At 38.1% G+C, this 27,714-nt stretch overlaps 1 protein-coding gene across 1 annotated transcript in view; it reads right to left on the bottom strand.

Moving 5' to 3' along the window:
- Positions 1-1,586: 1,586 nt before the first annotated feature.
- The window catches only part of MICU2 (mitochondrial calcium uptake 2), a 136,549-nt gene continuing 110,421 nt past the window's right edge, over positions 1,587-27,714 (bottom strand). The window contains exons 7-12 of the mRNA XM_086881873.1: positions 24,183-24,245; positions 16,222-16,319; positions 8,200-8,371; positions 7,816-7,924; positions 4,953-5,110; positions 1,587-4,665 (exon numbers count right to left, since the gene is read on the bottom strand). Of these exons, the coding sequence (XP_086737999.1) occupies positions 4,561-4,665; positions 4,953-5,110; positions 7,816-7,924; positions 8,200-8,371; positions 16,222-16,319; positions 24,183-24,245 (705 nt within the window). The 3' untranslated portion in view covers positions 1,587-4,560. The remainder of the gene's footprint in view (positions 4,666-4,952; positions 5,111-7,815; positions 7,925-8,199; positions 8,372-16,221; positions 16,320-24,182; positions 24,246-27,714) is intronic.

The following is a 27,714-nucleotide window of genomic DNA, read 5'->3' as shown; positions in this document are numbered from 1 at the left end:
GCCTTCTGCCAGAGGCTGAAGAGAATCACAGAGTCATTTAAAAAAGACTTGCAAGATCATCAAGTCCATCCATTAACCCAGCACTGCCACATCTACCACCACTAAACCATGTCCCCAAGTGCCACATCTACACATCTTTTCAACATTTCCAGGGATGGTGACACAACTGCCTCTCTGGGCAGCCTGTTCCAGGGCTTGCTAACCCTTTATCTGAAGTATTCTTCCCTAGTACCCAACCTAAACTCACAATGGGCACACAGGTGAGGAAAACCATGGCATTTTACTTCCCAGGGCAGGAGGTGTTGTGGCTAAGCCCGTGCAGGTGGGAGCAGCGCTGAGCAGGCTCCCTGCGCTGCCGGTGTGCAGGAGCAGTGGCTGTGCTGCTGAGGACAGCAAGCAGAGCTCCGTGCTAGGGCACTCCAGTTAATGAACTGGAAACATTATTAACTAAGCCAGTACTGGCCTAATGGGAAATCTGTCTCCACATATGTTGTATGATTTTTTTTTATTATTGAATCAACTAGGAATTGTTTAATAAACAAAGCCAACAGGAAACATTCAAATAAATGAGTGAAGAGACATGCACTTGTCTGCTGATTAATTTTGTGCATGCTCAAGTCTCTCAGGTTTTCTGTTCTGCAAAGGGCTTTCGGCTTCTTATTGGGTGACTTCTTCAGCTTCTGCAGGAGGAACTTCTATGGCCAGCTGGGCACTAGAAGAGTGTGCCTACATCTGCCACGTTCATGCTTCCCTTGTGACCAACGGCATTACAGAAGCTGTTTGCTGGAGCCACTTGGATCTCACTAATAATGACCACAACATCATTTGGGCACGTATTTTAGAATTACTGAAGGGTTTTTTTCTGCATTGGAGTAGTTTCCTGACCCAGCTGTGATTATTTTATAGGAAAAATTAAAACTGAAGGTATGAGGCATGCTTGCCATCTCCTCTGAGGACTCTGGCATGAGAAAAAACCTGTATTTTTAAATTCTGATGTACACTTATCTATCCATTTCTATGTTTTAGTCAAAATATGGTCAGTATACTTGAATTTTATACTTCCTCTAAGGAACATGGTTGTTCCCATTCTTGCCCTTTATTGGGCAGTGATCCTTTTTTCTCTTCTATGCACTGAACATGTGAAGTGCCATGAAACCACAGTTGATGGCCTGGCTCTTTGTCTGCTATGTACTCCTGATGGTTGCCTGTTTTGTTAAAACCTGCCAACTTGGTTTGAATACAGAGGGATTTTGCTTTTAGAAAGAGGCTTTTACAAACCAAAACACCAGAACTAATTTCTAGAAACAACCAATGAGTTTCTATTACTTTAGTATATCACACTGCATTTCTGCCTTTGCTTCCTTTGGAAATGGAGAATGAATGGTTCTTAGATACTATCTTAAACAAACAAAGCAATGTAAAAAGTGTTATTATGGGGATACAACCACCAAAATTCTGTAAAGAAGTTATATGCTGTGACTGCACTTTCTTGGTGTATCCTTTTGCCATGCTGTATCAATTTTTGAGACTTCTGCAATGTGAAACATATTCATCTTTATTCCATATAAAATTCAGGTGCAATGCGATTGATTTAAAAAAAAAATCAATTTTATTTAGCTTTTATATATACTTCTGTTCAGAGGAAGAGTTCCTAATGTTAAAACAAGTCACAAGTGATATGTTTAGATTGGTAGCTGGCATAAACCTTAACTAAACTGTATTGAGTAATGCTCACAGGCTGCAAATACCATACAGTGACTAAAAGGAACTAAAACATCAAACATTTCAATTATAATGAATTTCTTATAAACCAGGATTTATCTAAATACATAAACATCTCTTTCAATCTAAGATGTTAAAAATGAGAAATTATTTTTAGAGTCTTTTATAAAGCATTTTAGTTGACAAATAACAATAAACTTACAAATTAAATACCAAGTCTGATTCTTCAAGCCTGATGGACAAGTCATGTCTGGCCTTTAAAGGAGTTCCTTCCCAGCTGCACTTTCAGGATAACTTCTAAAAATGATTCATAACTCTATTTTAATTTCCAATCAAAAATGTTTTTCACTATAGACACAAAATTAATATAAAACTCAAGCATATCTCTTTGCTTTTCCTCTGAATTTGACACCAAAGCTTTTGCTGAAAAATAAAACTTTAAATCCCTGAAAGCAGATAGTGTTGATTGCACAAACCCAGACAGAAATGAGCACTGAGGAATTAAAACTTCTAAATACACTAAAGCTAAATGAGTTCATTTTTCCAAAGGAAAACCAGCTTGTAAGAAGAAAGTAATTAGTAAACAAAAGAAACCACAAAAGCAATAAAAAACATCATAAACCTATTAACTTCACACAGAATAAAATGATAGGGAATAATTTCCACTCCAAAGTAAAAATAATTTGCCAAAATATTAACAGCAACAAATAAAAGGCAGTCTTGCAGTAAAGCCACAAAGCACACTTTGGGTGAACACACACACACACACTTTAGTGCCATGGATGCTCTTTTTCAATAGTGTAATTTTTTTTATAATTTGGTGAAGTGCAGCTGGCCATGGTACTGTGGTGCCAGTCCCACTGCCCCACCTTTGCTCCCACCAGCAGAAGCAAGAAACAATTTCCAAACACACGAAGTAAACCAGCCACCTGCTATCCTGATGCCCTCACAGAACTGTGTGAGCTCAGTTTGAGGGGAGGAAGCTGAGGTGTTTACTGGATTTGGATTCTTTCCACATGGTTAATTCCATATGGATTTTTTCCTGGGGGAAGAGGGATCCTTAATGGTCACTGGTGCCTGATCTTCCAGACAGTCTTGAGACATCCCCACAGGCATGGTCTTGTTCTGGGTACATGTCCATGAAAGGACTACAAGCATTTTGTCTTCAACATTTTAGATTAAAGCTCCAAGCTGAGGTCATGAGGGAGGAGTTGCTTTGCAGGCCTCTCACTGTGTTCCCTAGCAGAGATCACTACGCCAAGGCTTGGGCACTAGGACTTGTCCTCAGCACAAAGGTGACACATCAAACACATTCTCAGTAATCTCAGTATTCCTTAGGTGGGACCTTTAGGGTTTCCCAATGCATTCTCTTCTGTCCCTGCACAGAGTGAGAGCTGCCCTGATATCTTACCTATCATGGAAATTTCCCCTCTTCTCACACAACCCAAAGAAATGACAAGCCAGCACCACATATTGAGCTTATTTACAACTTTGGGGCAAACATAGCTGATGTCATGCAAAAAAATGGATGGATATTACCTCGATGAGTGTTGAGATCGCTTGGTTATTTTTCTTGAGACATTTCCCTAGTCCACCTTTTGAATCTATTATCTCTGGTATCACAAACCTGTCCTGGAAGGTTAAGCTTTCACCCCAGCCAAGACAAGCCAGGCAACTGAGAGGGGGAAAGAAGAAGAACCTTGACAGCTTTAGAGATAAGTCTATCTCCTATATATTGCCAGCCAGGAAGAGTGATCTGGACCTGGCTACTGGCTCCTGGGATTGTAAGAAAGACAAAACATGTAACATGCACACCTGTATATACAGAGATACACCTTGTGTTACTGCTAAAAAATGATCATCTGTAATTTCCAAGTGTTAGTCTTTATTTGTTCCTCCTTTTAGTATTTAAGATCTTAGGTCTAACTTTGCATTTGGACTAACAAACATTTGTATTTGTTTTTTTATTGGACATATTACCTCAACAATTGCTTATTATAACCTTGAATTCCTGAGATACTTCAGGTTTCCCTGTCACAACTTTTAGTAAGATAAAACAACTGCTTGTTATGCATTCATCTTCTGCCATACAATTAAAGCACAATAGTCACAAGTCAAATTGTAGCTACACTGTGTTTGATAGACTGAGCATTTTTTCTTCTCATTTATACTATGTGGAAGAGGTCTGAGACACTCAATGCACACTCATTGATCAATGTACAACTTTTAAACCTTGCATCAAGCCTATCACTCTTGTATTTCCAGTTTCATATTAACACCATGAAGGCAGACAAACCAGACACCCCCACAGGAACTGGTGGACTCAAGCACTAGGAACCAGCACCTCAGCAGATCCCCGTAACAAGGTGTGAATTTTCCCTTTGGTTTAGGATAACTTAGTTTAAAATGTGTTGTGCAAGTGATTTTGCCTTGTGGACCTCTGCTCTTGCTGGAGAAGGAGAGCTGTTGTGTTGGTGGCTGAGATGATGTCCACTCCTTCAACAGGAGATGATACTGCTGTGATGTTCCTGCCTGGGGCTGTTATTCAGTCTTGTGCATCCTGTATCCCGCAGTGCAGGGCCAGACCCCACAGGGCAGCAAACAACACTATTCCCCAGAACAAGAGTGCTTCTGTATGGAGGTCAAAAGCAATACCAGTTCTGTAAACCAAACTGATTGCATTGGAACGATTATAAAACTATTGCATTAGAGTCTGGGTTAATTAAACTTGAACTACAGCTAAAAAAAACTGAATATTTTTGATTTAGTTATTATGTAAACAGGACAGACAAACTCCCCTAAAGAAAAACCACTTAAGCAAAAGAAAAATGGACTGCTTTAAAAAGGACTTTTCCCAGTTTGCTTCCACAGTTCTTTGACTTCTTTGATGCTTTCTTTTTTCACACACTTCCAGAAACCTTGAATGCCTTGCTGCTGTGGTACCTGTCAATAAAGTTAAAGTGTGTTTAGCATTCACACAAAAAAAACTGCTGTTCACAGACCGTGTAAATACAATATATAATGTTGTGCTGCTCCTTACATAGTTCACATGTGTAACAACAAGCTCTTCGTGGCAGCTCTTCTCCCAGATTCATATGCAGTAAGGATTATGCGGTTTAAAAGATGTATTTTTTGCTATTCATTAACTCCACCTGTGTTTCTACAAGCATTTACAAGAGAGCTGTAGCAATCATCTGTAGTATTTACAAACAATTATGTCAGCTCATTACCCTCAAACCTCGATGAATTCGGTTCCTCAGGACTCCAAGAAACTCGCTGTGGCTGAGGCAGTCATCTCCATCTAGATCAAAAATCTTGAAGATGGTATCCAAAACATTATCTGATAGATCCTGTCCTGTTGCCACCTTCACTGCTCTCTTGAACTCAGCTAATAAAGACACAATATTACATCACAGGTGACTGAACTTACAAAGAAAATGGAAAACTTATAAATAGCAGGATCCTGTCCAATTTACAATGGCTCATGGGTATCTTACCTGGAAAATTTGGGATGTATAAACTACTAAACTAATAGGAGGCCTCAGTTCATGCATTCTTGAGCTTGTTTCTTCTCTTTAATGCTATCTTTATTAATTTTATTAAAAGTTTTAGCAATGCACTACTTCCTAAGAACAGTAAAAGTGATAATTTTTGCTAGAAATAGATGAACACTTATATACTTTTGGCTGTTACCTGTTCACAGGAATGGTAATGTTCATAGGAATGGTTTGCCTTACTATCCTCTCATAAAAACCCTTATCATTTTATCTCAAGCCAGTTTCATGACAATTCATTCTACAAGAAAACTCTTCTCAGAGAACAGTAGGTTATGATATGCTCCACCTCAACTAACAATCTCCTCTTCTGAAGCAACTCTTCAGAAACATAGAACATCAAATGGTCAATGCACTGCTTACAGCACATGGCTTTAGATACCTGTAGTTCTGGTTTTGAGAGAAGTTGGCTACCCACTCTAAAATGATGTTGAAGAGTTACTGAGGATTTGTGGCAGAAAAAGCTGCCATACCTCTCTGGAAATGTACTTTCAATCTTCAGCTTTTTTATTCTCTCTTTACACCACCATCTGCAGTATAGAAACATCCACTATCCCCACTTTTGGTCCTGTGGTGCACAGAATTTGGACGAGGAAGTGTGTGAGACTGCCGCAAAACAGCAGCTCGTGAGAGTGAAAGGATTACTGTTTATTATAGCAAGCACAATTGCAACATATGAATTGGATAAATTTTTGAAGGCATCATGGAAGTGGGAATTTCAAATAGGAACTGGAGGTTATTGAAGCAGAGCAGTATTGTAGATCATTGCAGTAAATTGTCCAATTAAGTAATAAATGCAATATTAATGTGGTTCTGCTTTCATAAACGAGTGTTGTTTAAAAATAGTGTTATCCATATTAGTTCTGAAGCTTACTAGAGGGAAGAGCATTCCTGACATAGCTCTCATCTTTGTCTCTTTCAACAATTCCTGTATAAATGTAGTTGATTACTTCACAGTTGGTTTAAATAGAATTAAGTTAAAAATCCTTCTGTAAAAGGATATACCACAACTTGAAAAAGACATAAAACATGGGATGTTTATAGTAGTCTTAATTTTGCCTTTGAAAAGATGTTAACTGTTTCATCTCTTGAAGCTGAATTTAAATCCAGACATGGCACTGTAGTTTCTTTGAACACAACATGAATAAATGAAGATCTTCTACAAGAGCGGGGCATAACAATCTTCAAACAGAGAAGGGCCACCTTATCAGAGAGAAAAGGTAAGTTGCAAACTTAGACGAAAAAGAAGTCTAGAATAAAATGAAGGACTAAAAGACTGTCTTATTTTTAAGTAAATGGTCAAATGTATGTGAATACACACACATGCAAACATCAAGATGAAGAACTCAGCCAGATTCAGGAGAGAATTAGACATATAGGTAAGTAACATCTGTGAGTTACCTCAGCAGCTGACTGCTTTCGATTACAGTGGGGTTCAGAGCATAAACAGAGTAGTAATGAAAGTCACAAGCTGTAAATCCCCCAGTTTTCTTTGGTTCAAATCCCATCCAAACATTTCTCTTTCAAGATTATGTGTTTCTCTTTCTGTCTTCTCACATATCTCATCTTTCTTCACATGAGCTCATCAAATATTAATTTCAATGAATGTTAACACCTCCTCACATTTCCTCAGGAACTTTTTATGTTGCTAATTTGAAATAATTTAAGAGATTTGTCCTTCAAGAGTAACAACTAATTAAGTAACAGCCTCAGGATTAAAACAAAAAAACATTTTTATGTCCATAAAACTTTTGATGCATTGCTCCTCTTTCTTCTATATGGGAAGGAAGCAATTCCCCTCCTCAAAATCTTTATTTTAAACCCCACTTTATGACATTGTTTCTTTTTGATAGACATAATTGCACAGGAAGGACATGGAGTGAGTCCAGAGGAGGGCCACAAAAATGATGTGATAATTTTTGTGATGGAGCACCTCTTCAGTGAAGAAAGGCCAAGAGAGTTGGGGTTATTCAGCCTTGAGAAGAGATACCTCAGGACAGACTTTATTGTGGACTTTCACTATATCAAGGGGGCTTATAAGAAAGAGAGTTTTTATTAACAAGGCCTGTAATGACAGGACAAGCAAAATGCTTTCAAACTGAAAAATAGTGTATTTAGACTGGACATAAGGAAGAAACTGTACAAAGTTATGGCTGTCCCATCATTGAAAGTGTTCAGGGTCTGGCTGGGTGGGGATTTGAGCAACCTGATCCAGTGACAGAGTTCCCTGCACATGGCAGAGGGTTTGGAAAAATGACCTTTAAAGGTCTCTTCCAACCCAAACCATTTTATGATTATGCTTTAGTCTGCTGTGATTAATCTACATATGACAGCACATTAGAACTTTTAAATGAAAACATTTTGGAAACTTTATATTATTATTTTTTCATGAAATATAACTAAGTCCAAATACAGAGCAGAATAACATTTTTAGACTTCACTGTGGTACTTTGGGATAACTCATTTACATTAATTTAATAATTAAAATTAATTTTATTTTCCTTTAAAGAAAACTATACGAAAGGTGTACAGGACTTACCCCGTTTAACAGGACGATTTGCAACAGTAAACATCTGCATGGCGATAGAAAAGTCTTCCAGATTATTTGTAAACTTGCAAAAAGTCTTGAATTCTTCCAAACTGATGTTCTAGAGTGCCACAGAATTCAGATGATATATAATGAATATACATTCAAAGCCCAATTATTCTATGTCATTAAATCTGGTGGGATTTAGTGTTTAGATGTGACTGCCTACTCATTGTTGATATTTGTATTTCTCAGTTGGCCAATTATCATTGCTCTTACTTGTATAAAATTCAAGGGCTGCAGTAATTAATTCGGCAGCTCATAGATAACCACATTCAAATGAAAACCTGTGCATGCAAAGAAGGAAGCAAAACAAAGCATACTTTGGGTACCAACCTCTCCTGCTTTGATTCTGTCTTTCACATTCTGCCAGTAAATTTCATTGTTTTCCTCATCAGTGAAGTACAGCAACCACGCCGCAAAGTCTTCTTTACTCATGACGTTCAAACCCTTTGAAAACTTTATGAATTCCATTTCCTGGACTTCGGTTTGCAGATTTTCCATGAATCTAAGTGTAAACAGATTATTACCCACCACTTGACACTTCCATCCCTGTATCACCACTACTACCTCAGCTACTAAGTGCAGCAGACACCGGCTCTTGGCCACAGAGACTTTGGGCATTGTTGTTTGAAATACCCCACTGGTTTCATTTTCCCGCTGCTCGCGGATGTTTCCAGGGCTGCATTTCCATAAGGACACCGGCAGGACGCGCTCTCGGCCTGCGCAGGCAGCTGCTGCCAGCACAGCTTGGGGACGCATTGGACATCTCCGTTTTACTTGCAGATAAAGGAGGTAAAAGAATCGGTAAGGCAGCAGCAAAACGAATGAATGAAAAAGGACATGGTAACTGAAGGCCTGACACATGATTTATGAGGTTTCATATTAATAAGAGAGGAATGACAAGATTGCAAAGTGCCTAAAAAGATGAGGCCATAATAACCACAAAGGTGAAAGAGGAAACGAAATCACTGCCGTAGAAGATGACTGAATAGTATTAAAGATTATTACTACATACAGAGGTTTGGTGAATCAGCTCTGTGCTCACTAGAGGACAGATTAGAGAGGATTACAACTGACTTGTATGGAGTTCAGAAGAGCACAGAAAATGTTGCAGGGGTTTGGGAAGGTAAGAAGAGAGCTGCCTGAAAAGAGTCAACATCAAGGTTTTTAGGAGACTCCCTTTCTTTTGGGAAAGAAAGAAAAAAGTACTACAAGAAGCAAGTAATAACCTGCAGATACAGAGCTGTAATTGGAAGTTGTAGCTTCAAGTTTCCCCATTTTTGTCTAGATGGCTAGTATTAATTTTGAAAAAGTTAACACAGACAATAGGGTGTGATACATTTGATATTCTCCACTTCAGAAATACGGCAGTCCAAAAACAAGTGGTGACTTTTAAATAAAGGCTAAAAACAGTGGTGCTAGCCAGAATTCCCTCCATATTTCTGAAGAACGCTGCTTTATTGAGTTGCAGAAATTACTTACAGGAGGGAATGAAATACCCCTGTATTAGGACAAAGCAATTAATTGGAGAAGAGGACAGCTAAGGGTCTGTGTAGCCAACATCAGGAGAGGCTCATCTGCTCATCAGTGTTTGCCTGGCCTCACTGGGTTTGAATTCTTTCCCTTGAAATTACAGTATTTGAGTCCACACAGCTATCTTTAGCTCTTTAATGAGATCACTTGGACAATTAGTAGCTTGAAGCTCTGTGAAGTCTATAAGGGGTTAGCTGAAGACTGCTGTTGCAGCATAAGCTCTCTCTTGTGTTTTTCGCTCTAACAGGTAGAGCTGCACATGCAAATAAAGGGCCAACAAATGTTTCACAGCTCAGGACATGCAGGTAAATGGAAAGCCTGATCGTGGAGGTGAAATTAAGTTTCAGGCTGAATAAGGGTAATACTGAGGAGGGGTTCAAAATGCTGTCACATTTTTTATGGGCCTTTTTTTGGTCTAGTATAGCCAAACACTGAGGTGTTCCTCCACAGTCCACCTTAAGACCTGACACACTTTCAAGTCACCTGGCTCTCCCTCTCAGCCCAGGTAGTGCAACCAGTGTGACTGGGCAGCTCCTTGTCTTGCACAGTGGTGAGAGCTGCCCTGCACAGCTTGGAAACCACTCTTGTGTTTTCAGGCCCAACTGCTGTCTTTGTAATTCACAAGATGACTGCTGCCTCTAGCCAGCACCACAGCCAGCATGTGCCAGGGAGACCGGCTCCATGAGCTGGCACAAGCAGCCCTGCTGCACCCACAGCCCCCAAGAGTCCCCCCAGGTCTTGGGAAGGGAGGTCGAGGTGCAGAGGGAGAGAACAGCATGGACCTGGCATGCAGAACAGGCATGGAGTCAGCCCAGCACAGACTGAATAGGGCCACTCAGCTCCATTTTGAGAGTGGCCACAAAGGCAAGGAGGAGATGGTATCTGGCATGTGTGGTTTGTAGTTGGCTGGAAGGCACAGCCAAGACCGTACAGGACAATTTCTTTGACTGTAGTTTCTAACTCGTGTAACATCTGGCCTGGAGGAGGAGAAGTTGCTGAAAATGGGATGTCTTACAGAAATAAGCCTAAAACTTGGGTGCAGGGAAACAGACAATGTGTTTTATTTTCTTGGATTTTTATCTATGAAGGGTGGACATATTTTGCAACAGACTTAAGGTCTTGAGACTTGAGCTATTGCTTGGGGAGCAAGCTCTCAGTCATTTATTTTACTGGTTGCTAGCCACAGGCAACAACATAGATTCTTCCACCTTTTCTGAATATTGCATTTCCTTAAGCAGACAAGCCTTGGTGACCTGCCCTCTAGCCACACCCAATAAAGGCAGGAAAGCTGAAAGATCAATCATTCCTCCATGATGAGGAAGGAGCCCACCAAGCTGCACACATCAGTCTGCTGAAAGGGGAAGCAAAGCCAGAGCAGACAGTGAAGGGTTTGGCTGTGGCATTTTTAGTGTGTTCTTGATTCTGCCCCCTCTTCTAATTGAAGTTCATTTCAACTTGCAGGCTTGCTCCTGGCAAGCCAGAGTGGGAAGATTTCTGGCCATATCAAATCCTACTTGGAGCAGTAGCTGAAATGTGCAATTTAAAATTTATGTGATAGTTTCCCATATTACAAAAATTAAAATACTATGAATCATCGCATCGGCATTCTAGGTCACTCTTATTCCCAGATGTGAGAGTTAAAAATCCTAATGAGGTTTTTTTTTAAGTGAAAGTTATTAAAAGTTATTAAAAATAACTTTCTAGTTAGGAAGTAAAACTTGATACATAAATGTCAAGACACCACTAGGGATACTTGCTTCTGTATCTTCTGGATCACCCTGCAATGAGTTTCAGCTGTGAAGTCCTCAAAATGTATCCAGGTATTAGGGAAAACAAGCACAGGAATGAAATTCCTGCTCTCCCAAAGTCAGTGGGATCTTTGTAGGGAGTCAGAGTTCAAATACAGGATTCTGATTGTAGATATGCTCTACAATTAAAAAATGATTACACTGGGAATACTCTTTTGCTATAGTAGGTTGTAAATAAAAGAAAGCTCTGAGTTTCCAAGTAACAAAAAGAAGAGGTATACCATAAATTTTTAAGATGGGGAAAAGGCTAAGAACAGAGAGCACTTTCTTTAAGACAGCCCACTTTATCCACACTCTCTAAAACACCCACATTGAAGGCCAATGGCCAAATTAGTTATCGTGTTACAACAGCATCCAGAAACCTTATCAGGATTTATCCCTCATTTTGTAATGGGGTCTACTACAGAAAGAGGGAGTCTCCCAAGGCTTTTGGCAACTCAGCTTTAATAGTGTTAATCCACCACAAATAGAAGGGAAAATGTAATAAAGGAGGGGAGACCTCAGGAATGCAGCTATTCCCCCTCTAAGTGGAGAAGTGTATTGTAAAAGAATAAAGAATTGTATTCTTTATGGCACACAAAGAAGTAGATTGAAACACTAAAGGAAATGTTGGGCAAAGTGTTTTTCCCACCTCTTGACCTGAACTGTCTGTACAGAGCTTTAACACTCTTAATACAGAACTGACCAGTTCCTGTCGCTCTGATTTATAGGAAGGGAATCTAACAACAAAGATAGTGGTGGATATACCACCCCAGCATTTGTACTATGCTCTGGCTTTTGGACACCAAAGTCCTTCTGAAGAATTGGTAACCCTCTCTGCACCAGAAGACTGTGTCAAACCAGCTGCAGTTTGCCTTTTTGCAAGCTGACTTTTAAACCAGAATATAGAAAATCAAATAAAGGCTTGACCATTGACCTTTAGAGAACATTTAGATCTATGCTTGTAAACTCAGGTTTACAAGCGTTGAGACGCTTAATCAATCTCACCATTTTCATAACTGCAAGCAAAGCCCTCTTTGATTTACTGTCCTTAGCATTTCCAAACCAAACAACTCACTTTCGTTTTTAAGTGTTTTGTAGAGACTAACTAAGCTACTCTTTTGCTAAGCTCACAGGAAAGGAAGAAAAATCTTGTCCTCAAGCTCTTTAGTAAGCATTTGGGAAATATTCAGATTGAGTTATGACAGGAATATCGTGAAAACAGATTTTGTTGCTGTTCTCCCCTTCCTCACTGCTTGATCTTGGCTGTACCTGATGTAATCTCTATGTATTATGGCTCTCTCTATATGTACACACATAGATAAAAGTGTAGGAACAGAGACAAGTAAGGAGGCAATCATACTCTATTTCTGCAAAGCAATTCCAAATCCCCAGATGAAAATCACTGAAAATGTACAAGCTGTCATCACAGCAGAAGCACGGCATGCTGGCTGATGATGATACCTGAAAGATCCTTCATCCATGCACTGGCACACACACACCACAGCCCCCCAGAAATGTCAGCACTAGCAATGGGGTCCAGCCTGGATCATTCTGGCTTCTTAAATGAAAGGTTCCAATGAAAATCTATCAAGGAATTCAAAATACTGAAGGAAAGAAACAGGATAGGTAGGGAAAAAGACATGATCTGTGTATGGTTATACAATTTGTCACCTTCACTCTAATAAAGAAATTAAAAAAGAACCATAATTAAAGAATATTTCTTGTATATTATTCTATTAACAGATGAAAACAGATGTTTGGAAGCAAGAAATCAGGTAAGAAAGTGACATAAACTGGACTGAAATGTTTATTTTCCTCATACAATTAAAAGATGCCCATTGTTTAACCGCACTGGGAAATATTTTTTTGTAAGACACGCCAGAAAAAAATACAACAGAGAGTTTTTTGAATAACCATTCCATACTCTTTGCACTTTCTTTTTCCTCCAAGGAGACTGTGAGAGATTTAAGCTTGCTCGGGGACAGATTACAGAAAAAAATTGCAGCAGTCGTAAACTGTTTAGGGAGTGAAATACTGTCTCCTCTTTTATTTGGGATTAGACATACTTAAACAAGATCAGTAAGGGACTTTTTTCAGGGAATAAAAACAACCCAGTGTCTGTCAGTAAGAAATATTTCCTTAATGTTAATAGAAAACTAAATAGTTTTCTACTCAGAATAAAAGGTAGTATGTTTGCTATAGTTGGAAATTAAAGCACAAGTTAAATTTTTTTTTTAGAAGGAAAAGACCAAAAATTATTTCTGTATTAAAAACCAGGGGAAATCCATACAAAACAATAAAACGGCCTTGAATTCTGGGGACATTCTCTAAGACAGGACCTGGTATTAGAAGATGACATTATTGTTGAGGTGTAAAACTGAGTGGTGTCATCTGAAACAGAAACTTGATCAGATCTGCTGAGAAGAAAGAATGCTTCCTGTAGTAAATCTACCCTTTTTGTTACATGACTTTAGGCTTACTGCATATTATCCTATATTTTCTTAAAATGTTACAGGAGAATACTATTCCAGATGTATTTGAATAAGAAGCCACACCTTTATTTGTGATACACTTAAACATACTCCAGAAATTTATATTTTCTAACATTTGCCAGGGAAACAATTACTTTTGAAATTGTAAATTCTTACTAATAATTACTATAATGTCCTATGTTAAAGACAATACAACTAACAAGAACTCATCTCATTCTGAAGCTGAACTCATGTTCCCTGGGTCCTACCTTAAGAAGCCTGAAGATCTCTGAAAGTACCTTTACATTTGATGAAAACACTGCCTGAAGACCGTCCGTGTGTGTATCAAAACCTGTGATTTCCCAAGAGGCACCAGCCGGGGACAGATGCCTGACTGTTTTCCCTCCCTATTCTCAATGTGCCTCCTGTACTCAGGGCAGTAGGAAAAGAAGCACAAGAACTGGTTTATATCAGCCTCACACTGCCCCAAGAGATGTAGACAGTTTCCATTTTCTTTGTGCTATTTGAATGCAAAGAAGGGAGAACAGGGCAAATTAATTGCCCTGGTATATGAACTGTGGCTGTCTGACATTTTTAAAATGTTTGGACTGTGGGCTAAAAGGCTTGTACAATGCTGGTACACATGTAGATACGATGGTTGCACACTTACAAAAGGATTTTTTAATGCCAGACAAACTGAAAATAGGGAGCACGAGGAAAATATAAGTCAGTAATGAGATGAGAACAGTGGTCCCAGCTTTCAGAACTCCCATGTAAGTACAGTGAAATTTCAGAATGAAAGCATTCTTGGTTTTTTTTTTTGGGGAATTATTTTTTGTTGTTGTTGTTTTTGTTTTTATTTTCTTTTCTTTGGTGGTTTGAGTTGTTTCTTTTTTAGTTTTATGGACTCCGCAGCACACCAATATCTGTGTACTTAACTAATGTGACAAGTTTTAGTTTGTCCTAATCAAACATAATCACCTCTACTTTCTACTAGGTACTACACTGATCAATGGAAAAGCTTTCTAGGCAAGAACCTGGAAAATGATAAAAGCATTTGCCATCATTATTTTCTGCTTTTGACAATGATCTATGTCTGTACAGCTCATCAGTCATCTCTTGTAAAAACACTGTGACACTTTGATCAAACAGCCAACAATAGCTTCCCGCAGAAGGTAAAGTGTTATGAGAGGCCATCAGATAGAAATCACATTTTCTCTGAACAATAGGAACACAGAAATGATGTGCTTGATTTACTTGCAAATAAAATCATGTGAAAGGTGATATCCTTGCAGAGGTTAAAAAGACAGTGATCCTTTTATTCACCTTTCTGCGTGTTAAACAAACTCCACTGTCACGTTGCAGCTGAGATGGAGTGTCTACGCAGTGATAAAGAGGCACATTCCAGCCCCACGAAACATAACTGCCACTGTTGAAAAATTACCTGCATTAAACCTTACACTTATCCCACAAATTTTAAGAGCAAGATGTGGGAGTTTGATTTTGATTACAGGCCTCTATCTGTGTGGCAGGCAAAGGTCTTTAACCTATGCGCTCCGAATGTACAAGGTACATAGTTTCATCAATGTCATGCCTCATTGGGTCAATGTAGGATTTTATCTAAAACCTGAGGCTTTTCAGTTTACACTGTATATGCAAACACAACCTTTTACTGGTGCTCTCTGCCTTTTGTTTCATTGAGAGGATCTATGGTATTTATAGAAAAGGGAGCTGGAGACATCTTAAACTTATTTTACTCACTTAGATTCCTATTGAGCTGAGGTCTTCAAAAGCGAAAGGTTGTTTATTTGAAGACTGGTATGTACCAGAGCCACTGGAGCCAAACACTTTTTAGTCTACTGATTGCAAAAACATTAATTTTTAAGAGGGCTGTCACACATTCTCCACTTCTGAATACAAACTGAAGCAAAACACATTATCCTACTTTATTTTTGCAGTCTGAAAATGACTGATTATTTTTGTAGAAAAGGTAATACTGATGTAGGTAATCTTCTCTTGATGCCATGCTACAATATGTGTGTCAAGATTCAAACTGGTATCTGCATAATCTCATTGCAAAAGTAGTTCAAAGGGTAGAGGAAAAACCACTGGGAAAATTTCAACAGGGGCTGGAATTTGCAGCAAGTGGAGAAGTTGCCTGTAGCTTACCATGACAGCTGTAATGGGAAAGGAGGTATCTCACCTCAGGCAGTATTTTTTAATTGATTAGAAGTCACTTTTTTTGTGATTTAGTCACAAAAAATACTCATGATTCACATTGTTTTAAGGTATGTCACCACATAGCTTCCAAGAACAGAAATCTCAACCTTCCCAGCCCACTGCTGCTAGGAGTTATCATGGTGCTCAGCTCCTGCAGACAGCAGACTCTAGGAGCTAAATAGGGAATTCAATCATGCAACGTCATGAATAATCTCCACTTCATTGCTTGATTTTCTTAATCAGCTCAGTGTGATGTCAGATAAATGCCAGAGTTGGGGTAAAGCACAGGGGGTAGGAATAAGACTGGCTCCTGTTTAGGTTTGCCTAGCTGGAAAGAATACCTGAAAAACTCAGAAAAGCGAAGTTTTTCCTTTCCTTGTTTTCCAAAGAAATGTACCAGCAACACGGTATTAACACCACAGCTGTCCAGTTCTGTTTCCTATAAAACAAAAAACCTATATGATTGTTATGCAATGTCATTGCATGATCATTAATATTCACCATGAATCTAAAAATATTTATTTGAACTAGTATTTCCCAAGAGATACTTGAAATTTAATTACGGTTCCCAAAGCTATCGCATAGGATCTCAGAGCTGAACAACTCTTTCATATTAACTGCTAACAGTGTATTATAAATTCTGCTTCTAAATACTCTCTATGAAAGATAAGAACGATTTACAACCACCATCAGTGCATTTTGTTATAATATTTTATTCTATTTATTATTAAAGTGGAGAAGGTTGTGAGTTAAATCTTTAAGAACCTTTATTCTTAGGCAAATAGAAGGCTTACATAGAGTTAATATCTGTTAGGAAGTTTTTAGTTAGGTATTGCTAACATGCTACAGCCGTTTAAAAACATTCATGACAGTCTAATAAATGAAGCCAGGAAAAAACCAATACTGACAATGCTCTATTATAATATGGTCTTACAAGGCTTCTTGGAAACTTTCAGGGACATTTGTATAAATATTTTTAATATCTGAAGAAGAAATTTCTGCAGAGAAGGGATACATGCTATTTCAACTCAATCTTTAAGAAGCCTAAACCCACACATAATGCTGGATTTCTGCTCTATTCTTCTTTCAGCACCAGCATACTGGCATTTCTTGGAACACAACAAAACACTAAGCAACATGAAGAAAGAATTTTTTTTAAAGTCTGTAGGGATTTCAGCAAACTATTCTTATGACATCTAAATAGCCTCTGTGTCTTTTATCTGGTTGAAGAGGTAAGATGAAAGACAAGAGTCTATTCATAAGATTTAATACTAATGGTTATTTAGCTTTCAGCATCATCAATAACAAGCCCCATTAGTCCCCCATGTTTCATGCTTACTGCATACATGACACAGTTATTTTATAGTTAAAGCAGTAACATTCCTCATTTCTACTACAAGCTACAGTTCACCAAATGCCAGTGATATGAGTTATGTATGAGTGAACCTAGGAAAAAACACTTTTCAAGCCATATGCAAACTGTACTTACTGAACTTTTATAATTTAATTGCAGGCAAAGAATATTTAAATACCCACAAGATCCATCCTTCTGAAATTTAAACACTTCAGATTACTGCGAAGACTGATGCATAAACATTGGTATATGCTTTTTTGAAAGCCAAAAGTCAAACATTCATGTATGCTTATTTGAAATTCAAACCCAAACTATTTATATCAAAATGCAAAGTTTTCTAAAAAGAAACAGAGAAGAATCCACATATCCCTCACTGCAGCTAGATTGTAATCTGCTTTTTGTGGGTTTTGCTTACATGTTTAAAGGAGACTTGAAAAATGCAAGGAATAAATTTGCTAATGTAATATTAAAAACTGAATTTATGATTACACAATTTAATGCTTCTAATTTAATTACTCCATATTATAATCAGTGAAAACAAACTGGAGTTTTATTATGAGTTTTAAAATAACCTTTTCAAAAATAAGTCTATTACAGCAGAAGCTTTTTTCTTCTATTAATGTTTCTCTAGTTACAAGCTAGAAGAAGGCATACAAACAATACTTGCCTCATCTTATCTAAGATGACAAAGCCCATCCCAGGATTTATAATAAATATGCACCTACTTGCTGGCTACCTTTTTTATCAGTTGAAATTCCACAGTGAAACTGGCGTATGTCCAAACACTATGTTAGTGAGAGTTAAATATATTTTAAAACTACAAAACAGTACATTTCTTTAAAGCACAAAATGGAATAGGAGACCACAGAGACTACACCTTAAGGGTAAATTTTCAAAAAAATTGCTTTTCCTAAAGTTAATGCTATTAGATTGAAGTACATGTTAGTACATAATTCCTTTTTGTCCACAGAATCATTAGGAGCTTTTGCTGCTGATCTGTATAAATTAGTACCGACACGACAAATACTTGTTAGAAGATAATGAGAATTCTATTAATATTTCCAACACCTTGCCCTCGTGAGCTTGGGTAAAAGAATAGCTTACACTTGGAATGTCTCTCTTGGCAATCAGAATGAAATGGTAACCCAATCCCAGGCTGTAAAGCAGACCAGACTGGTAGACTTGAGCCACTATCTAAACTGAGTGAAAGTCTGTAATCTGGTGTATCTGGCTACTTCAGGCCCTGGGACAGTGCACCATAGAACCCTTTTGATCTGTGCATTTTACAGAAAGCTGAGGCACAGAGTGGAAAAAGGATCCCAGTGGTCTGAGTTTCATCCTGATCCAAGCACAGGATTAGGCAAAGACATGTATCACAACTGGGGAACTCAGACATGTTCCAAGGTCCATTGGTTCAGACAAAGAATCCCAAAGACCACACAATCTGATGCCACACAAGTCTATGAATTAATGAACATGTGTGTACATATTACAAACATAGGCTAATTTTCCCAGAGTAATGTTAACGCCTCCTGCACTTTTCAAAAGTATCATGAACTGCTGAATTATGCAATTATTCCTTTTTAAGCAAGATCAGATAAAACAAGTTATTTCCTTATTACATTACACAGGCTGTTAACATAAGAGGCCTGATGCTGCAAACACTGAGTCATGGGCAAAGACCTACCTAATCCTGTAGCTCCCCACAGAGTTTTTGACATTTAGGACCTGATACTGCAGCAAGTACTGACAAGTGCCACTAAGAAACTTATCGCACAGAGAGATGGGATTTTCAGAATAATGTACCTAACTGATTTTCCAAACTCATCTGAAATGTTAATAGACTTACTGTCTCTAGATTCTTGCCACCTTTCCTTGCAGAATTTGCCTGAGGCATGACTGGAAAGCATTCATCATGATTAAAATCTGCAATTCGTTTCTTGTTCTCTTGCTTACTTCCTGAGAGATGGTATTTGCTGTGCAATGTCTTACTTAACTAGAAATTGTAAAACTAGTAAGTATTTTGGATTGAGTATTTTTTTCATTTAAGACAGAAGGAGAGTGAGTAGATGGAAGAACAGGCAGAGAAGTGAGGTTGGGTAAGGAGGATGGTACCTTAGTTTCTGTCTGCTAGTGATGTCCCAAATCTTTCCAAAGCTAAGACTAAATCTTTGCCAATTTTTTTGAGTCCACTTCTCTGAAATAGTGCTATTTCTATTACGTGGCTAAAACTAACCTGGGAGTAGATGCTGTAGGAGGTACTTTAAGCCCCAAATAGAAACAGCCTGAAGCTTGTCTTGTTGTGAGCAGGTGGACTGTGCCAAGCAGTGGGGGAATGGCAAAGCCTGAGGCTGCCTGACCCATGTCCTGCTGGCAGCCTGGAAAAGCAGCTCCTACACATAGCTGGGGACAGCTCCTCACACGAACTCAGGCCCTGCCTCTCTCCTGTGGCATACTTTAAAAATATAACTTTGCACTAAAAGAAGAGATTCCATTACGAGGACCCCCCTTGGGAGGTGTGATGAGCTATGAAGCCCACTCTTTTGTTCAAGGCAGCCTTGGCCTCAAAGGCCGAGCACATCCATCCTCAGCATGTGCAAACCCTCTTGGCACTGAAAACAGCCCCAGTGGCTTGTCACCAACTCCCCAGCCAGCCCCTGCTCAAATGTGTTTCTTTCTCTCTCTTGAGGTTACGATGTCATCAGATCATATGGAAAAAGAAACTAATTTCCTTGTCCATGAGGTAAAAAATGACCCAGCATTTTTTTAATAGCCTCATATTTTGGTGTCAGGGAGTTTGGTTCTTTAGGGGGTTTACCTGTCTGGAGAGTTTTGTTCAAAGCACAGCACCACACTGCTCCTTGGTTTAAAGTATCTAAAAGCTTTTCATCAGAATTCAGTGTTAAATTTCTGACACAAAACATACATATTTATGTTGGAGAAGATAGGTCAAGAAAAAAAATGTGCATTCCATTTGAACTGAGAGGTTACAAGATTAATAACAGAATCTTTGGGGAGGGATATTAATTTTAGTCTTGGACTAGATTCTTGTAAAATTTGATGTGTTGCACCCCTGTTACAGAGCACTGCTGCACTAAAAGAGCACAGGTCCCAAACATCACCTTCCTTTGGTTTTAGGCAGTCTTCAGTTATACTGAGCTATGCAGACTTGGAAGCACTGGGTAGAAAACTTTAAACCAGTTCAAGATTCCAGGGAGCAGATGGGCAAGTTATGATGACCTGCATAGTTCCTGTGGTTGAGGACATGCATCACAATTCTGCAATGTCTTAAGGTCCGAGTGTAAAACCTTGTCTTGACCAGGTAAGCAGAGAGAAACGTGTGAATGATGAATGTAATTTACTTATTTTAGAACCACAGGAAAAAAAAAAAAAAAGAAAAAAAGAGAAAAAAGAGAAGTAGACAGGATAAAACAACTTACACTCAAATAATAGGAAATTGTTCATGTGTGAGTCTAAAAGTACACTCCATATAGTTAGACTCAATTTCTGTTTGTAAGTTTTCTTTTTAAAAGAGATGAGTAGCTGTGTCCCCAACTACTAGTTAAATGTTAAAAAAAATCCCCAATCATACTTTTCACACTTTGTATGAAAATGTACTCACTAGGGAATCCAGAAGCATGTCTTCATTTGGAAATGAGACAATACACACATTTCACAACACTGATTTCATTTCAAGAACAAATATAGAACACTGTATTTTTATTCCTTTTCTAACAGTAGCTAAAAGTAATTTGTAAGTTTATCCATTACATAAAGCATATTGAATGAGAGGTATTGAAAGTACTTGATAACTCATTAATCTAAATTGAAGGGCCTGAGAGCAAAGTCCCTGACCTAGACAACTGGTCTGTCCAGTAGGTATTTGCCACCATTAGCACTGTTTTCAGGACCAGGAACCTAAAGCACCTTACACTGATGAAGTATCCTTTTAAGGAACTCAAGGCAGTAACAGAAAAGTGTTGCTCACTGGGCAACACCTTTTCAAACTAAACCAGATTTCTAGTTCATGCACTTTCCTACTATCATCTAGATCACTTCCAGGCAGGGAGTTTGGCTCTCCTCCTCCATGAACCATGGTCACTAGGTTCAGCTGGATGTTCCATATGAAGAACAGTTCTGCCAGGAAGCCAGATGGAGCATTTCCTCTGGCTTATGGGGAGGGTGTTTGAGCTGAGGCAGTCACTGCCTCTGCTGACTTCTGCACCATTTTCTCCAGTCTGATTGGAAGGAACCAGATTCCAGTGTTTTAAGTCTGCCTGCAGCTCTCCTCACCATGGGCACCTCTGCTACAAGACTGCCAGACTGCCTGCTCTGCAAACTTCAGCACGGAACTTCCCAAAAAATGAAGCCAGTTAAGGCTAGGCAGATTTTTTTTTTCTTCTCTTCCACCATCAATTATAATATTGGGGGAAAAAAGTGCCCTCCATTGAAAAATATGCATCTGGATAACCAATTCCACTGTAATCCCATTCAAGGGCCACTACTAAGTGGTTAAAATTTGAATTTTAGGCATATAAGTGTCTACAAAAAGGCAGAGATACAAGCACCCTGAGAGAAAAGCAAACTGATTTTCCTTATACAGTAACTCAATGAGTATTAAGTGGTATCACCATAAAATAAATAAATGACTGGGATCTTTATCTATACACTGTACAGGGAAGACACCTGGATACACCTGCTGGATAAACAAAGCTGCAGACTACCATTTAAACTGTATTTTCCTAGGTTAGTGACATTTGCCATCTGGTGTCAGGGACTGGGTTTATTCTGAAAAAATAGCAAAGTCATATACAAATTTAGTTGTGGAAATAAAGAACCATTCCAGAAACCAAAATTCTGTTGCAGTATCTCGCCTTTCAAAAAACATAATCAACTTAAATCCCATATTTTTATGCTTCATTTGTTTTGCTTAAAGGTAATACTATGACTGCCATAGTTATAAAAAATAAAGGGTAAAAACATATTCAACGACTACACTGTATAGTTAGACTCACTGTTTACAAAGATAATCAATTTCTTTGGTGAGAAAACAAGACAGGAAGGAAAATAAAAATTAAGAGAAATGTGATAATTTGGATTTTGCCAAGAAGAAATACAGAGACAAGAATAATTTCAAGTTAACTGTCTTCCCCAAAGCTATTTAATTCTTCTTTTGTACTAGAATTCCATTTATAATCTTCTAAGAAACTGTATTAAATAACATTTTCTGGTTACAATAACTTCCGATTTTTCTCAATGGAGAACTCTGAAGAGAAATTTTGAAGCAAGACAAAAACAAAACAGAGACATTCCAGCTCAGGTATTTAATTAGCTCACAATAAGCTTATGTGTTTATAACTAATCTGTCCAACTGTATCAAAGTTTCTCTGGAAATTTTATACTATAGCTGTGCATTCATGCAGAATAAAGATCCTTTTTCTTTCACTGTCATGGTATTTAAGTCTCAATTGAAACAGGTTTTGAGGAGCAGACAACCCTATTAATCCTAGCTATTTTAATCTGGTGACTGATGAAAAGATTCAAGAAAGGAGATGGTTGCTTGTCAGTCAAACAATTTTTAACTGAACTTTCAATATACACTGAGGAAGGAAAACCTTTGTGAATCAGAAGACAGTTTATGTCTAATAAATTTTAAGGGTGTCAGCAATAGCCACTTCCACTTTTTCCTCAGGCATATGAAAAAGTAAAGAACATGAGCAACTCTTTGTAGAAACTGCTGATGCATGATTTACAAAGCAGAGCCCTGTATAAATTCCTTATTGAATGCTTCCAACATGAGCAGCCACTGCCTCATGCCCAGTGTAAACTGAAAGTTTACAGCTGAAAGCAAGTTGCTGATGTAATTTTAGTAATACATGGAGACAACCCAGCCATACTCTCCTCTTCTTTAGAATTACAAAATAATTTATATTGGAGAAGATCTCTAAGATTATTGAGTCCAACCATTAATCCAGTACTGCCAAGTCCTATGCCTCTATGCACCACATCCACATGTGTTTTGAACACTTTCAGGGATGGTGATTCCACCATTTCCCTGGGCAGCCTGTTCCAGTGCTTGAGCACTTTCAGAGAAAATTTTTTTCCTAATGTCCAATCTAAACCTCCCCTGGTGCAACTTGAGGCCATTTTTATTTGTTCCATCAGTTGTTAGACATGGTTCATCAGCTTCTTCTGAGGATGTTTTCAGTATGGTCAGGATTCCTCCTCTCTGTTTTCATCACCGAGGCTACAGAATATCTCGTCTCTGTGCTGACTACAGACTCAGGGAGAGACTCTACCTGAGAAGAAGGGAGGTTGCAGGTGGCTGGATTCAGGGGAAAACAGGAGAGAGCAGAAATTTACCTGTCCCTCTTGTTGATGAGATATATTTACAATTTGCTAGTGGTCCGCAAAACAGTGAAACTTCTTTCCCAGCTGGATGATCATACACTAGGATTGTTTCCTCTGGTCTGCATCTATGTTGTCTCTTTCAGGAAGTGGACTTAACTAAAGTAATCCTTGCCTTTGTCATCTCAGTGACAATAACCACATTTCAAACCAACTCAGAATAAGCTGATATCACTACAACAGCAGCACTTAGGTAAGCTTATGCTATCGATTTGGAAAGCTTTCTATTCTCCTATGGCAATATGGAGCTCTTTCTGAGACATTCATTAATAGAAGAGAGTTACTTTGAAAGAGAGGCTCATGGAAACCAATCAACAAGTGAGTACACAGTCTTGAAACACACTGATTGCATCCATTTCATCAGAAGGCTGAGAAATGACTAATATTTCTCTTTTCCAGTTAGAAAGCAGTTGACAAATACCCTTTCATTTAATTAAAGCACTATGGCTTACATATTTATCTAAAAACTCTGAAAAAAAAACAAAGTTCATGGGAAACATGACAATGTTTTTGTAAGGAAAATATATCTCTATTTCATACCCGAAGCATGGTTTCATCTCCAGCTGCTTTCAAGTCATCTTCCTTCCCAATGATTCTCTGTAGCTGTATTTGTTGAAACATGAGAACAGGAAAATTACAAATTTGATGTTTTAAGAGTCCTCTTTTTCTGAACCTTGGTTTAATTGCACCTTTTCTTCATTATACATTTCTGCAAGGTTCTGTAGTCATGACAAAGTATTTGCATACTTGAGGATATTTTGCTATTTAGACACACTTTTTTCTAAGAATGTCTTATCTACTGTGGTTAATATAACCAAACATGAATTTATCTCTTGCAGCCCAGTGCTTCCTCTATTTTTAGAGGAGATTTTCTTGCACCAGAAGCTTAGTTTTCACTTCAGAAGATTTTGAAAGTCTGGGGCATAACATCAAGGATCATTCCAGAAAAAAAAAAAATTATCCTGATTTTCATGCTGTCCTTCTAGATAGTTTCACACAGTTCTGTTATAAACATGATCTTCTGGATATGAAAAACATACCTTACTCACATTCAAATGAGTTACTATACAACTAACAATAAAGAATAATTTAATGAAATAAGTAATAATTTTTTTTAGAACTTGCATTAGGCAGAATGTGGTTTGAGTTTTCCCCTCCACCCCCAGAAAAAATTAATCTTGAATGTATTAGCTAAGAAGATTTTTAGAATTACTGAAAAGAAACACATTTAAAAACAGAACTTCCACTGTCCCAAATAAAGCTTTAAGGTAATATAAACAGTGCATTAATTTGCAGTACCTCAAGTATGTCAGAGCTACAAGGTTTCTTTGACTGTATTTCAGCTTCAGAGATGAACACTGACACAAGAACGAGTGATTTAATATAGCACAAAGTACACCTACCTTTCAGACACTTGCATGGATCCTCAAAAGGACAGCAGAAATGAAAGAACAAGGGACTTAATACATTTCAGGTAGAGATATGGAATTACACCAATCACTTTGGATTTGGAGGCTTTGAAAGATGCTTTTAAAGCTTAAACATTTAAAAACTGCTGGTTTGCTTTTCAAACATTTCTGAATGATTCCTCAACCTGCTCATTACAACTGGGAAAAAGTTCATTACCAAATTTCCACAGTCATTAATTATTCTGGGAAGTTTTTAATTCTAACCTTTGTTTTTAAATTTTTGTTCTTCAGAGAAGCAGTATGGTCTTGTAAATAGTAAGAAAAACGTGCTATCCATTTGTGCTGCCAAAGTCATCCCTCAATCTTTAAATTTGGAGTAATTCACCTGTTCTAGATCTGTTTGGGTTTTTTTATCCTAATTTTTTTAGTTTCTCAGGATGCTTACTTTCTATTATGAATTTAAAATTGCATGTCTTGATAGTATTTACCAAAAGAAATGCCACAAAACAAGGCAATTAAACGCCACTTGTTCCTCCAAATTATCTTAATTTTTGATCATTTACAAAACAAATGACTAGTATAGTAAAAACATTATGAATTTCTTCATAGCAAAATAGCATTATAGAGTTCTGGGTAAAACCACAACTGTTTATCCATACTCTCACTGAGAAATCACATTTTTTCTTACCTGAAAAATTAATCATTTGATCACACATAAGGAATAAAATGGTAAATACTTTCCAAAGAGGAGAAAAAAAGTATTTTTTTCTCTTTTGGATTTTATTTCTAAATCCAAAATTTCTAATCTGTTGAGTAGATTACAATAGCAGAGGCTACTGAAGAGCACAGACACACAGTACAATTATTTTCACTATTCTGAAAGATTTCACTTATTGTTTCCTTACACTGTGTGTAAATTCTTAAGAGTGCTTGAAACTATTTCCAGAAGTTGGTTGATTTTTTTCCAGCACAGTGCATCAACTACTCACAGAGGGAGAAGAATTCTGCCCTGAAGAAATGGACTCCTCCATGTAACATTTATTTGTATTTAATATTTATATCTGCTTACCACTCACTCTAATAATAGCTAATTCAAAGATAATGAGACCTATTATGCACAAGTGAAGCCTTTACTAAAGACAGAAGTAATCTGTTCTGAATAAGCCTTTCTGGCAAAAAGACTATGTCAGTCTTAAAAAGAAAAAAAAAAAAAAAAAGAAAAAAAAGGGTGTTTTTGCACCTTCCAGTTGCTTGAGAGAGATCAGTGCTTGTGGATGCTCTAAGACTACAGAAGTATTCTGTGCCACAACTGCTGAGTGTTGAGTGCTGGCTCATGCAGCCCTAGATGAAGCTCTACAATTATTTTGTGGTATCTGCTCTCCAGCAGAAGTGTATAAGACAGTCTACTTAGAAAGTCTAAGCCATATAGCTCCTGCATGTCCCATCAGAGCTACTCTGCCTTTATTCCCAATAATTTTGAACTGTCATTAATTTTACTTAGACATCTTTAATCAGGACAGATTTAGTGAGTTAGGGAAATTCCTTACTTGCTTGGGAATTTTGGGAACTTTGGTAGCCTTATTCTTGGTGGGAGGTCTCAGATTAATGTGCATGGGTTATTATGTGCTTGGAAATCCCCCTCACCAAGTCTCAAGTGAATGTCTTGGAAGTGCAGAGTTCATGGAAGTAGCTTACGGTCCTCACAGAGATGCAGATAACGTGGCTCTGAGAAATGATTCTGCACTCTGGCAGGGGCTGAGTAAACAGTGGCAACTAGCATCTGTGAACATGCCATTTCTTCCTTGTCTTCTTCACCCTGGAGTTGCAGGGCAAAGCAACAAAACCCTCTTGGTCCTAACACTGGAATGTCTCTTGTACTATGACTGTTTACCACTGAAATGTGGATGAAGCAGAATTACACTGGCTTTAACACAAAGAAATGGGGAGGAGAGAGAACAAGAGTATCCCTGTGAAGGGAGAGACTTTTACTGGAAATGAGGAAAATGTGCACTGAAATGGAAAGGCTACGGAGGACAAGATAGACTCTCTTATTGAAAACATGGGATTGCATTCAAGATCTGCTTTCCCAAACATCCATTTTTGTTAGCAGAGAACACTGGGAAATTCTGCATGTCACACTCCTGAAGTGCCTGATCCATACAGGTTTGAGCACCCTATATCCCATCACATAATGCAGGCACTGAGGACTGGGGTTGGAGTTTTTGCTTGTCTCCCTTTCCTGAATGACCTGCTTGACACATCTTGTGCCTGTTCATCCAGGAATACGTGAGAATTGAGATACACACAATTCAAAGAATGATGGACATTTTGCAAACCAAAAGGCAAGTTCTTACCTCAAAGACTCTACAATCTAGATCAGCAGTTGGACAGACAACACAGACACACATAGATGTCTAATCAGTAGATAATGATGGGAAGTGGGGAGTACAAGTGACAAAGCAAGAGAATGAACTAGCAATAAAATTTTTTTCCCCATTGTGCCCTGCCTACAGACACTGCCTCCTGATTACTGCCTCTTCACTATTCTTTTCCACTGCATTTTCCTTACACACATTTCCTGATGTTATCATCAAATATAGTGTGGAAATTACTATAGAGTAGTTCAGATATATTTTCCTATGTTGCCAGTTGGGGCAAGACAA

This window comes from Cyanistes caeruleus, chromosome 3, assembly GCF_971803275.1.
Source record: "Cyanistes caeruleus chromosome 3, bCyaCae1.hap1.1, whole genome shotgun sequence".
Lineage (NCBI taxonomy): Eukaryota > Metazoa > Chordata > Aves > Passeriformes > Paridae > Cyanistes > Cyanistes caeruleus.
This window is presented reverse-complemented; position numbering and strand designations above follow the sequence as displayed.